At 43.2% G+C, this 13,458-nt stretch overlaps 2 protein-coding genes across 2 annotated transcripts in view; one reads left to right on the plus strand and one right to left on the minus strand.

The window, feature by feature from the left end:
- Nucleotides 1-6,548, plus strand: part of LOC106806494 (fumarate hydratase, mitochondrial-like) — a 25,823-nt gene extending 19,275 nt beyond the window's left edge. The window contains exon 12 of the mRNA XM_014808460.1: nt 6,476-6,548. Coding sequence (XP_014663946.1) covers nt 6,476-6,518 — 43 coding nt within the window. The 3' untranslated portion in view covers nt 6,519-6,548. The remainder of the gene's footprint in view (nt 1-6,475) is intronic.
- On the minus strand, nt 4,994-11,810 carry LOC106806495 (fibrous sheath-interacting protein 1-like). The gene is made up of 8 exons (XM_014808461.1): nt 11,752-11,810; nt 10,653-11,118; nt 9,851-9,964; nt 9,117-9,205; nt 8,380-8,475; nt 7,968-8,135; nt 7,112-7,282; nt 4,994-6,294 (listed from the first exon to the last, which is right to left on the minus strand). Exons 2-8 carry the CDS (start codon nt 10,876-10,878, stop codon nt 6,163-6,165), a joined length of 996 nt encoding a protein of 331 aa, XP_014663947.1. The 5' UTR covers nt 10,879-11,118; nt 11,752-11,810; the 3' UTR covers nt 4,994-6,162.
- Between the last annotated feature and the right edge of the window lie 1,648 nt (nt 11,811-13,458).

The raw sequence follows: 13,458 nt of genomic DNA on the forward strand, positions 1-13,458 counted from the left end.
CGTCTCCGTAACCGGGCCGTCGCGCCCGTCCCCCGAGCGTCCACGTGCACAGGCGTCCAACAGCGTGGTGGGGCACACAAAACATCTTTAACCGCTCCGCGAGCGTTAGCGCGTTCACGACTATGATACGGTGAGTTGGGGGGGTAATCGCGCGAAAAACGACTGTGTGGGGATGTTCCGAAGGCCTGCGGCGGGGGGTCAAAAGGTCAAACGGTTCAAGTAGGCTGCTAAACAGAAGGGGGAACATTCACCTCCCTTACCTTAGAGGGTTTATCAGGGGGAGGAGAACTGCACGCGAAATTGGCGGCAGCACGGTGGCGGAATCTAACAGGCTCGACCTAGGGCTCCGTGCTAGTCCGGTGTATAGCGAGTCCGAGAGGTGGTACGGCGCAGAGAAGGTCGTCCATCAGCTGGTGCCCCCGACACATGGTTCACGGCTCACAGGTCAAGGTCAATGGGCACAGGGCTAGATTTACATTTCGCTTGAGGACAATGGGTCTTGGACGGAGGGCGATTGGAAAACCTTTTGGGTTGTGTTCAAGCGTGACCTAGCATTTTTATGGCTTATATTTGAAAGGAACCCGCATGAAAATATGCCTTTCGCCACTGACCATTGCGGAAGAGTAAGTGTGCGGACTAACCTTTTGACCCTCAAAGAGGAGGGTTAAAAATATAGAATATATAATAAAATTGACTGTTAAGCAAAGGACTGAACTGCTTTTGCTATTATTAGTAGCCCATTTAGCCTGTGTCATGTGAGGCTACAGTTGCCACAGTCTTAATTGGGCCAAAGGCCCAAATGTTTGTCGTTGAACAAGGTTTACGCTCCTTAAAGTGCATATGAAGTTTTTCTAAAAGCAGTCTGTGCTAACTGGCAAGCGCCGGCAGGCACCTTGCCATGAATGATGGCCATCAGTGAACTGCTCGCGATGAGGCAAAAAACAGCAGGCAGGCTGCCCATGGCTGGCAACGCTTCTAATCATAATTGTTGGCCTGTGGCCAACACTGCCAATGCCACCTGTTAAACCGTCCAGCCAGCTGAGCAAAATTATCCCGGGCGGCTCGTGTCGTGAAGGATAGTACTAGTGGATTATTAGCGCTGTACGCTACTGTAAGGATTTCCAGGAACGATGCCAGTTGATTTATGTGACTTTAGCACCTTTGGCAGCCGCGCCATCCCCCCTCGCGTCGCAACTATAGGCCTATCTTGTTGTAAATTAGATTTTGATTATTCCGAGCATTCAATTCGACGCCGCATCTATTGAGGGGGCACGTAAAAATGCACTCCACTCGCCTTGGGTATTAGATTTTCTCTTTCTCATATACAATTCAACCGACGAGAGAGAGAGAAGTCTAGACTGGCCCCTCGTGCACACATTGACCCGATTTACCAGCGTATGCCGGACGTATCAAAAATTTGGTGAATTACGCCGTGCCGTAGCGTCGAATAAGTTATGGGTAAGGCGTTGTACTAGAATTAAGAGGGCACGCTAAAGCACGCCTGAACGCACGCTGAAGTCACGCTAGTAGATATCCCGTCGTGAGTAGCGGCGAGGTAGCTCGAAAAATTTTGAGCTATGGCCTCAAAATTTTCCGGACGTATGTCCAGCGTATGGGCCCATACGTCCCGGCATACGCGGGCCATAAGTTGTCAGGTAAGTCTAAGCGATCCGCGTCTTTGACACACGCTTCACACACGTTCCTTACCTGTAAGTTAGCTCATAAGTCGAAATACGCTCGAGATAATGATCTAGCGGACACCAAAACTTATTTCTAACTTATGAGTAACGTGGCTTATGAACGCTATGTGTAACTTAATCTGCGGCAACGCCATAAATTGACGCATGTAGGACGTATTTTGACGTGTTCCGGACGACCACAGAAACTTTACTGAACGTGTTTCTAACCTGTACTAGCTTATCCGTACTAATGCCGTTATTGGGGCAGCGTTTAGGGGAATTGGGGTATATAAAAATGGCTATTGGCATGTTGATACTGCGCCCCGGTGATTGTTGATACTGTCGATTGTTCTAGTGTGGTTATGATGAATGGCGTCGGGGGCAGGCCTTTTTTTCTATAAGGCCTACGACCACGCTGGATACGTCCGGCCGATACGCTGTCAGCGCGATATGGCATAAGTTAGACTATCGTTGCGCCTCAACGTTTTGAACGCCGGCGGATACACGCTAAGCATTCGTGCTGGTACTACAGTTATCTATAAGTTATCGAAAACGTTCCCTAATATTACGTTACTACATACGTTAAGTATGGAGCGTTCCAACCTCGTTATCATCACGCTATGTATACGAGCGCGCCAAAAATTTGAAAAAAGGACATCGGATAGTTCAGCGTATACCTAGCGTTTTAGCCGGAAATTTGATACGGTCCCGGACGTAACGCTGGCTAAAAATCGTCAATGGTGATGACAGGGCCATAAGATAAAGAGAGGAGAGAGTAGTAAATTGTAGACGGGGACAGGGAAAACGGTGATTACGGTGTGTATGCGAGCCTGCGGGAAACGGGGTACAATTAGGCTGTGCGAGATGTTGTGCAGGGGGTGGGAGGTGGGAGGCAGGGGGAGGGAGGTCGAAGGCAGGGGGAGGGAAGATGCGAGGTTAAGGGGGGAAGTGAGAGGCAAGAGGAGTGAAGTGGGAGGCACAGGGGGAGGGAGGTGGGACGCAGCGTGGGGAGGGAGGTGGGAGAGAAGGACTCCCCGCCCCCTCTAATTAAACTTGAGATCCATGGCTCATATGTTGAAATCTTTTATAGATAGAGATAAAATAGATAGCTGTGAATCTATGACACAAATTCGAAGTGAAAGGCAAGTATCATTTAATAAAATAAACCAAAATCGCATGGGGGGGAGATAGTGAGGGGCGTGTCCTAACAATGATGTGTAGCGCCAACTGCGTATTCTGCATATTCTGCGCCTGAACAAATGTGTCACTACGCACGACTGAAATTGTACGTTCATAACCGTAGCAACAGACCCCAGATGAGCCCAGACGCTGTGCGGCTGTTGTTATCTAAACTGGTCAAGCGTTTTCTATGATTTGTGTCTTTACTATCTATATAATTTGAGTCTTATATAAGTTTTAATTTCTTTTTATTTATTTAATGAATCCCTATAGGTAAATTAAATGTGTAAATTGTGGAAGTTTAGGAGTACACATTCATTAATTGATACTTTGGGACATGTAGATGAGTACATAAACATTGTGTATATATTTAAAACTTATTCAGTTTGCTTCATTTGCACGTCCTTGTTTTTATTAAGATTTATCTGCCCACGTTGGGTGCACGTTTATACTTTTTGCAAATAGGAAAGTCATTAGGTTGCAATCTGCCAACAACTGGTCTTCCAGGTCAAATAAGTGAGTGGAAAAGTATATATATCGTAATGGCACCACAGATATTATGTCACCAGGGCTTTCAGAGAATAGCAATGCACAATGAAGTCCACATAAAACCTCATTCTGTTATGGCGGTTTTCTGTTTTTCAGCTCACCTTGACATCGTCAAGATGAGCTATTGCCATGGGGTGTCGTACGTCCGTCCGTCCGTCAACATTTTGCTACGGTCAATGATAACTGGAGAACCGTTTGACCCACATGTTTTCAATTTCATACAGTTGTTACTCCTATTGGAGAGATGTGAACGTCCATTTTGGAGCACACCAGTTGACCCTATCTTTCGAGCCACGCCCACTTTTTGGCAAAAAATGGCAAATGGCCATAAGTCAGTTCAGGTTCAACGGATTTTGCTTCATTTTTGGTATGTGGAATGAATACGGACTGGCCTCAAAACATATCACAGGGGTTTCGATATTTTTTTTAGAATTATGCAAATTAGGTAGATTTTGGCAGTTTTACTATGCATTTCAGTGCCTATGGTCAACGATAGCTCAAAAACCGTTTGACCCACGTTTAAAATTGCATACAGTTGTTACTCCTATGGGAGAGATTTGAACGTCCTATTTTGGAGCACGCCAGTCAACTTACTTACAAGCCACGCCAACGTTTTGGCAAAAATGAAAATGGCCATATCTATAGATTCTTTCGATTTTGTTAAATTTACGCTCTACCTCTACCTAAATCATACCTGCGTGTAATATTGTGTTTTAGATTCTTCGTTACAGTAATTTGACTGGAATATTTTATTGCTTTTATTTGCGCAATAATCGAAAACCAAAATGGCGATCATTTAGGCGTAGCGCCCATCTCTCGCCCAGATTTCAGACTTTCAGATCTGAAACATTTATTTTCGCATCAAACTAACCCTGAAACAAACAGTGAAATATTCTATTAGTATAAAACAGCGGAATAAGGACATTTGATTCACATTTCGGTCTGGTCATAATGAAACCAACTTGCCCAAATTTTAAATATCATCTCCCTCTTCTATCACACCCAAGGCGAGCTATAGTGTCATTGACACTTTCATTAGTGTATGTTAAGTTTATTATTATGTATTTTCACTTACAATATTCACGTGTTAATCATATGGTTCCATATGGTTATATGCAAGTGTAATTTATTATTGTGACTATACTATGCAAATTAATTCATATTTAAAGTTTAAAGTTATAAAAGGAAAGACGAACGTACATGAAAAGCACACACTACATTTAAGATTGAATGTGAAGTAGTGCAACAGAATATCACGTATCTGACGTTACAATGGTTTGAACCCAAATTTAGATGTAGGGTTGTTTCTCATGTTCGCGTGGTCATTTTTTAGACAGACACATGAACAAGTGAACAGCATGTACAACTTGTTCAGTACGATTAAGGCCAAATAATGAATTCCATTTTTCTGCTCAGTTCTGTGTGTGCGACATTTTTACACCATGAGCACATAAATTACAGTTTATGTGATCATGGTGATATATTTTGAACGATAGTTATTTTTATAGTAGAGGCTGTTATGATGAATAGTGATTGTGTGATCTGAAAATGCCACAATGGCTGAGGAATTCATGCACAAGTATATCAAAGATGTGTACCATTTTGTCTTATTTGTGCAGTAAATAAATATTTGTTTTGTAGTACCGTAATACAATACATACAATATGTAATGTTGACCGAATCAATTTCATTAACGTTTTCATTTGCAGGCGTTATTTCTTCACAATTAGATATGTATGTTGTCTATAGCAATGCCGTAAACAAGTAATCTCGTAGACAAGTATGAACACGAGCAAAGATGCCTTGTATAATGAAATAACATGAGCTTCAATTTGCTCTCACAAACCTAGTTGCTTTGGTTTATAAATTCAAAAAAACGGCAATAATAAATACATATATATAAACGGCTTGCTTAGTGCATATCATAATCTCAGTGACTATTGCAAAAAGAAATACCCTGTTTTCCGTGGCACTCGCAGTTGTTGGTCTGTAACTACTAACCCCAAAGTTTCCAATACACATGACCATTTGCTGCACATCCTTTTCCCCGCAGACGATTTCGGACGTTTACAATAGTATGAACAGCCTAAGATTCTGCCAACAACGTGCCCACTTGCAACCTGTGACGACTTTAAGTTCAGTGCTACCATTTTCATCTCTATACACAATCGGAGACAAACGTCGATTCATGTGAACACTTCCGTTTAACGAAAGCTCACAAATTCTGTGCAACACCCGCTGCGAGCGAATGAACGATACACTTGGCCATCGACCACCTAGTGCTCACACACGCCTTGCACATTTCCTGCAACGCAGGTGCTAGGTGTGAATAGAGAGTGCCAGTGCATGGGCAGGTCCACTACACATCAACTGTCTGTTGCAACCGTGCAGTTTTACCTCCCATCGCGGTAGCTCTCTTCAACGACCTAGGAGCTATGCGAGTGTGTCGGTCGCATGCGCCGCAGCCTTTACGGGAGTGGTGTCTGCTGCGTGGGTCTGGGTGAGACATAGCCACTCAGGGCTGGTTTGCTTCTCTGGGCTAGTTTATGGCACTGGGCTGGTCTGTGGCTCTAGGCTGGTCAGTGGCTCTGGGCTGGTCAGCCGCTCTAAGCTGGTCTGCAACTCTGGGCTGGTCTGTGGCTCTAAGCTGGTCTGTGCTTCTGGGCTGGTCTCTGGCTCTGGACTGGTCAGTGGCTCTGAGCTGCTGTTTTGACTCGCGTCTAGGCAAGTCGCCACTTCACATTCGTCGTCAGGATCACCTGTCCGCGAAGGTGCGGGGCTCTCTCCCGGCGGAACCCGGTAGAGGGACTTTGCTTCCCTCAACAACTTCTGCAGGACGTCGTCTGGCAGCGACGTGTGACTGCTGCGAATGCTCACTTGAGACGATCTGGAATAGAGGTCACTATTAGCGTTCTAGTGAAGTTTAAGCAGAAGTCCACAGTACGTCTAATGTCACTGTATCTGTCGCGAGGGGTTTGTCACGTTTTAAGTTGCCGGTTTACGCCATACGCGCCCCCCATTTTGTAGCAACCGTGCGTTGATACCATGCTGTATTTTTTCATGCACAGAAATGGTGCCAAACAGGTCGCGCAACTGGACGTTCACAAATAGCAGGCAACTGACACCAGTGATGGACTCTCATCATCTATATGGGCGATGGAATCAAACTGAAACTGTTCACACTCCTCCAGCAGTTTGTCTAAAGTTGCTCTCGGCAGGGGAGTCACAATTTCCTAAGCAAAGAAGCAACACAACGTTTTTATCTGTTCAAAATGCCCAAGGAACCGATTGCATGGCAGTTTGACAATAAGAGTTCATTAAAAATCTAATACTCGAGAAAAGTGAATGATCGTTTAAAATCCCAAGTAATTCAGTTTTTACTTCCTTACCTATATTTATTACTTCAATTTCATTACCTTTACTGCATTTCGAAGGTAGAAATTAACCCAATATGGTATTATTTTTAATAATTTTGATCATGCCAGTAATCCAAAATAATAATGATCATGGAAGCATTTCCAACAATTCAGATTATACTGAAGCACTGGTGATAATTTTGTTTATCTAAACTTCGCACTTCTAAATATAGCTGCGTCCAGTTTCAGGAGAATTCCCTCGGATTCGTAATCGCATCCGAACAACCCACTCTTCCGATTTCCACGCGGGAAGCATCCTCTAAGATCGCATGCGTCGCCCCTGCTTACCGTAGGTTCTTGCAGCTTCAGCAGCCTGCGCTCCAGCTCGGCCAGCGCGCGTTTCTGCGTGTCGTACTGCTCCTGTAAAACGAGCGCACTCTCTCGCTCCAACCGCACAGATCCCCCGCCTGCCGACTGCTGGCTGGCGCACGAGGAGACCGACTTGTGCGAGCTGCTGGCCTGCAAGACACGTCAACGACGCTTGCATTACAGACGACGCGGCGGCGTTGTCTAGCGCAGAGCTTCTTAAAATGTTTCGGCGTCATTCACCCTCGAGTCTTTACTCCTTCACCCGAGACTAAATTTCCTTATGTTTTTGGTAATTCTATCCTGTAGTTTCATTCACCCAGAAATAATTTCATTCACCCGTGGGTAAACCATTCACCAGTTTAAGAAGCAATGGACTCTAGCGGAATCGTGTCGGCGTTAGGCCAAGCACTATACCGACACACTCAGCGACCGGCAGATATCTAAAGATTACTGTCTAGCGTGTCTGCTCCGTCGATGTGCTACTTTCGTCAGAGATCGCTATCGCTGCTGGTCACTCGGCAATTTCTCTAATGTTTTATATTATCGACGACAATTGAAACAATTGCCAATTACTGCTGCCGCCAACGAAAATCGCCCAGTTTGTAAGATTTCATGGGACTTTTATTTATATTTCGTGCGCGTTGACTGCTGATTCAAAGTCCATTTAATTGACACTAATAGTGGAAGAATATACAGCCAAATCTGTATATAAGAGTACCTGAATGACCCCTCCCCCCTAGGTTTCCCTTTCTCTGGAGGCAAACCCCAAGTGTCCCTTATATATACAGGGGCCTGTTCTATCTACGGATGTCTGCTAACACAGGTTTTACTGTACATGTCTTGGGAGGAGTGTAGAGGATGTACATATCGCCTGAAAGTCTTCAGCAGACAACATATTCTGTAGCTGCATGTCAATGTCTAGCAATGCCTGTAGCTGTTCATGGTCCAGCGAGTACCCTTCTCCATCTCTCATTGCAATGCATGCTTCCATATCTTCTGCCACCTGAAGCAAGTGAAAGCCACTCGCTGCGTATTTACTTGCGTGCGAATCGGGATTTAAAATCTAATAATACGATTACATTAGGTGTTGTCATTATTCTGTTAGAAACCTTCACGTGCTTCATCGCGTTTCGTTTGACAGCTGATATTAACTTGAGATGTGATCATTTGAAAAAGAAGGAGGCAAATGTAAAATTATAGGAGACTGCAGCACATCATACACTATAGGCATCTATAACCTTTCTTACAGAAAGTGATTCTTCGTTGTTACTCTGTAGTAGATCCTCCACTCGCTTCTTTTCATCATCTGTCATAGCAACAATGCTAGCAGCATCCCCTGCAAGCTGCAAAAGAAATGTACAATGATGATGAGGAACATGATGGAATGCATGTCAATGTAAACAAGTCTGAAACGAGGTCTCATTACTTATATTATCAATTACCCATTTATTATCACTCGAGTTACTTAATTTATCATCTGATCAATATTTCGTTTTTTGGTTCATTACCCAAACTTGCTTAATTAAAAGTTAAATCCTTCCCGCGCCTTCATACGCATAGCCCATAGCTACATGGCGCATGGGGCAGTGCCTATCTCCATTTCAGTAACCCTGAGGCCCCGCAGCTGTTTTCACAGTAAATGCTACAGTAGGGGGTTAGTCCACTGGTAGCACTGCGAGTTAACTTGCCACACTCTATCTCTATTTGCTGAATGCTAAGCAGAGAAGACGTGTGTACCATTTTTCAAGTCTTTGGTATGACACGGCCGGGAGTTGAACTCCCGACCTTCCACATACGAGGCGAGCACTCAACCATTGAGACATCGCAGTGGTACTTAAAAAACTTGCTTAATTACAACATGAAATCTATCACACATATACTTGTCTTTGAATAAATCTTCCTAGATTAATTATTTTAATTATCGGGGATTTAATTACTCACAGGCCATTAATAGCTCAGTACGTTCGGTCACTAGATAGCTTACTTGGATGTTTCTTCTGATGAAGGAATCGTTACTGCTTTTTCTTTTGCGCCTGTCGGCATCTTCATCATTCACACTGCCTTCTCCTGCACCTAAAAAAATGATGTGGCAACATAGCAGCAATAACCAGAGGTAGGTATCTTTACCCATCCCGAACAATGAGACACAATGTTCTGCTATTCAATTAAAAATCCATTCATATAATTCATGAAGCCATTGAATAGACTGCACGTGGTTGGTGTATTTACATTAGATCAATGTGAACCGTGTGCAACTGCTATTGTACTTATATTCTGTATAGTTTCTCCCATCATTTTAATTAGTATATAATATGAGCCTGCAGAGTACAGTACATATTGATCCTTCTGAAATTTCCACTTTCGAACATGTGTGTAAACAGTACTTTTTCAGCACATGCAATGCTGCATAGCTTATATGTATTTACTACACGTTCACCCCCACGCACAGCATACATACAGCTTATGTAAATTGTGTGAAGATCTTAGTATATAGATACAGCCAGTGGTGGCACTAGTTTAGGTAGTGGCACTAGTTTAGGTAGTGCTACTTTACATTAGCTTGAATTATTTATTTGGATTTTTACCATCTTTTTCCTTCTTTATTTTAATTCATTTAAATGAGATTTTTCCTTAAAATTTGGCACTCCATTCAACATTGTGGCCCAGGTAAATGCTAGTTTGCCTGTATTATGGAAGGCAGTTAATCTTTGGACTTACCTATTACTTTCATGTCAAGGTCGTCATTCTTTTGTCTGGATTCCTCAATAACTTGAGTTTGAAAGACTGGTGTAATTGTTGGATCTAGATAGTCACTTTCTCCACCCTCCATTTCTTTAGGATTTTCAAAATGAATGTAGTTGAAACAGTGAAACATGAGAAATGTTAAACACACCACAATATTGATACGACACCATTAGCACTCGATCGAAAAACCAAATAGCTTGCTGAAAATGTGTGTAAAAGAAATAGGCCTATCACATGCATTTAATATTAACTCATGCAACTTAAAGTCATCCTAGATTGATAGATTATCTCTCAATGAATACCCATTTTCCACTAACTGGTCATTTTTAACAACATGAATACAGGTGATAGGCATGGGCATGGTTGTGTGTTTCGCTCTGTGTTTGGATCATTAACACAAATATCATACAGATCACATGGATCTAACGATTTTGTTTGTTTTGGGGGATTGAGATTGATCCAAACCAGGATTCCTGGAATACTTTATCCTGCTGACAAGGTGGGTTCAAGCAGACCAAATATGGCAGCCCATGAAAACCATATGGCATGCCCACTGAAACCAGTCACCAGTACTTTCTAGTTATGAACCATCCTATGATAGGACACACTTGAGACCACACCAGTTTGAGTTACATTCACATTTTCCTTGGGCTGATCCAGATAAAGTGATAGGATAACCAGATGGGACCGTCCTAAAGAAACATGCCCATGAAATTAAACAACCTATGCAAACTCGAATTTATTCTTTACATTTGTTCTACAGATCATCGCTAACCTTCGTTGTTTCTATCACATAGGCTGGGAGATTTTGCTTGATCATCCTCGCAAGTTGCAACTGCCATGAAGTTGTGTTTCTCTCTCTCTGCCACCGAATCTCTCCTGTTGGAATTGTTCAGATTGTCTAATTGTTGCCGCAGTCTCTCTACCAACTTCTTTGTCTCATGTTTAACCTTTTTCTCACGACTGATTTTACTTGCTAATATTTTATCAAGCCTCTGCATCCTCAGAATGGGTTCGCGCAGTTTAGGATCAGAGATTGATACATCTTTCAGTAGTCTCTCGTAGATGCCACTGCTCTTTGAGGTATCTGCGTGAGCATGACTATAAGTTCTCTCCGATTTGTCAGAAGCTTGCTTGTTGTGATGTTCATCACCAGAATCCGAAAATGAGTGTGCAAGCGGGTCGGTGTCATGTGTTGTACTGTCAAATGGGATGTGTCTTCCTACTAGATTATTTCCTTCCTGCAATATACTTACGAGATTAGATCATAACTGCAAGATGCAATAAATGTCTGTACTTGCAACGTAATGAGAAGCGAGAAGATAACTTGCATATTGCTAGCGTAACCCTAGTCAGCTCTAGTACTATATAGCCCGCGTACATTGACTGCCACAGGCCGGTCGCTGCTGCCTGCGGCAGTCAATGTACGCGGGCTATAGTATAGTACTAGAGCTAGCGTAACCCCAGCTCTACCTGTGTAGCCCTTCGCTTAGGTACCTACATTATCATGATTAATGTCAGGCCCGTATAGCCAGGGGGGGTTCGGGGGGTTCGCACGACCCCCCCCCCCGAGCAAAAAGAAAAAATATATAATTTCCATTTGAATATTTGCAAGAATTTCACCTCAGGTATGCACCAGATCGCTCCATTTTAGTGTAATAATTGCAAAATCTCCATCGTAATAATTCAAAAATCCACACGTACCCTCCCCCTGCTCGGTCGCTATATATATACTCGATCCCTCGCTCGGTCGCTTCGCGCCCTCACAAATTTCCAACATTTAAAAACGAACCCCCCCACCTAATATAAAGCTGGCTACGGGCCTGATTAATGTAACCTAAGCTAGATTATCCCTACTACTACTACTATAGTACGTGAAGTATGTACGACTATGAGACCCACGTAGCTCTCCTCTTCAGCTCTACCGCACTCCGCAGGCCTGTACCGCAGCCAAGGGGGCGGTATTTTATTTATTTATTTATTTAATGACGGTAGGCCTACATTTCTTATAATATTATTATTACTATTACTATTACTATTAGGCCTAGTACTAGTAGGTATTAATGAATAATGTCAACATGAGCTGGCAAGCTCCTCACCGTCAGTGTAGAGTACCGTACGTAACTCCCACGAGGCTTAAAATCACGAACCTGATGATAATGATCAGTTGGTTCCGGAGACAGCACTTCGAATGATCCAGAGCAGTTCGATGTCATTTTTACATTACCAGAACTGGGTAGGCCTCCAGAGGAATGCCCGAGTGATATAGAGCCGTCAGGTCTCGACCGCGATGGTGAAGCCGCAGCTCTCGTGATATCTTCCAACTTTCCTTTCGCTATCTCCATGGTTCCAAAGGTGTACGTTAATATTAACGTAACTATTATAGGGCCTACTATTAGTAACGAAGGTATGCTTGAAATACGTCGTCAACAACCGGTAATATTCATTTCACTATTTTACAAACACGCCGCACACATTCAAAATATTTTGTTGCTATGTTGCTCCAGTAGCGTCATTAGCAACGCCAGTCTCGGTTTTCCTAATGATCGAAAGACGCCGAAAGGCATCTATTATGGGCAATATATCTGTACATCACCTGATATATCTCGGGACAAAGAACCTCGTGGTGCTCTGCTGAAACAGGTGTAAATTTTGCTCGTAAAGTTCTGCATGATACGTTTATATTGGGCGCATCATTTATTTTTTTACAATAGCCGGCGGAACAATATCATATTTTACTATAACAGTATACGTACAGATTAGTATAAGTGAGATAGAATCAGGAGTGATTAAAAAACTGTTTGATGAATGGAACCGATATAATCTACCGCATTCACGACTCTTCACTGCAGTATGTCACATCAAACCCGTATCTTGGAGTTCACCTAGACAGTGGCCTCAGGTGGAACGTCCACATTGACAACATATGTGTGAAGGGCAATAGATTGTTAGGCTTAATTCCTGCGCCGAAATCTGGGCTGCAGCCATCAGCACATTGAGGAAAGAGCGTACAAAACTCTTGTATTACCAAGCCTGGATTACTGCTCATCGGTGTGGGACCCACACCAAGAGAAATATAAATATAAGCTAGAAATGATAAAAAACAGATCTGCAAGATTTGTTACAAACACCTATGGACGATATAGCAGTACGTCAGCTGAGGGGGGTAAGGGGGGTACTGTTCACAGTTCACAGTGAAAATAAACTGCTTTTCACATTTCACAGTGAAAATAATGCTCTTTTCACAGATCACGGGGATAATCCAGTTTACAGCTAAAATTTCAGACAGATAAGATATATAGGTCCTACAAGTGTATTTCTTGACTAACAACACTTCTGAAAATCAAAAATATGCTTGCGCAGTAGTCATGCTTATACATGTGTCATAATGTGTATGTGTGTGTGTGTGTGTGTGTGTGTGTGTGTGTGTGTGTGTTGTGCGTATGTATGTGTGTATATATGTGTGTGTGCATGGTGCGTATGCGCGCGCGTGTGCGCGTTTGTGTGCGTGGGGGGCGTATGTTGTGTGCATGTGTGCGTGCGTGGTGTGCGTGCGTGCGTGCACTGTGCAGCCTGCTGGA

The sequence above is a fragment of the Priapulus caudatus genome, unplaced genomic scaffold (assembly GCF_000485595.1).
Source record: "Priapulus caudatus unplaced genomic scaffold, Priapulus_caudatus-5.0.1 Scaffold164, whole genome shotgun sequence".
Classification (NCBI taxonomy): Eukaryota; Metazoa; Priapulida; class Priapulimorpha; order Priapulimorphida; family Priapulidae; genus Priapulus; species Priapulus caudatus.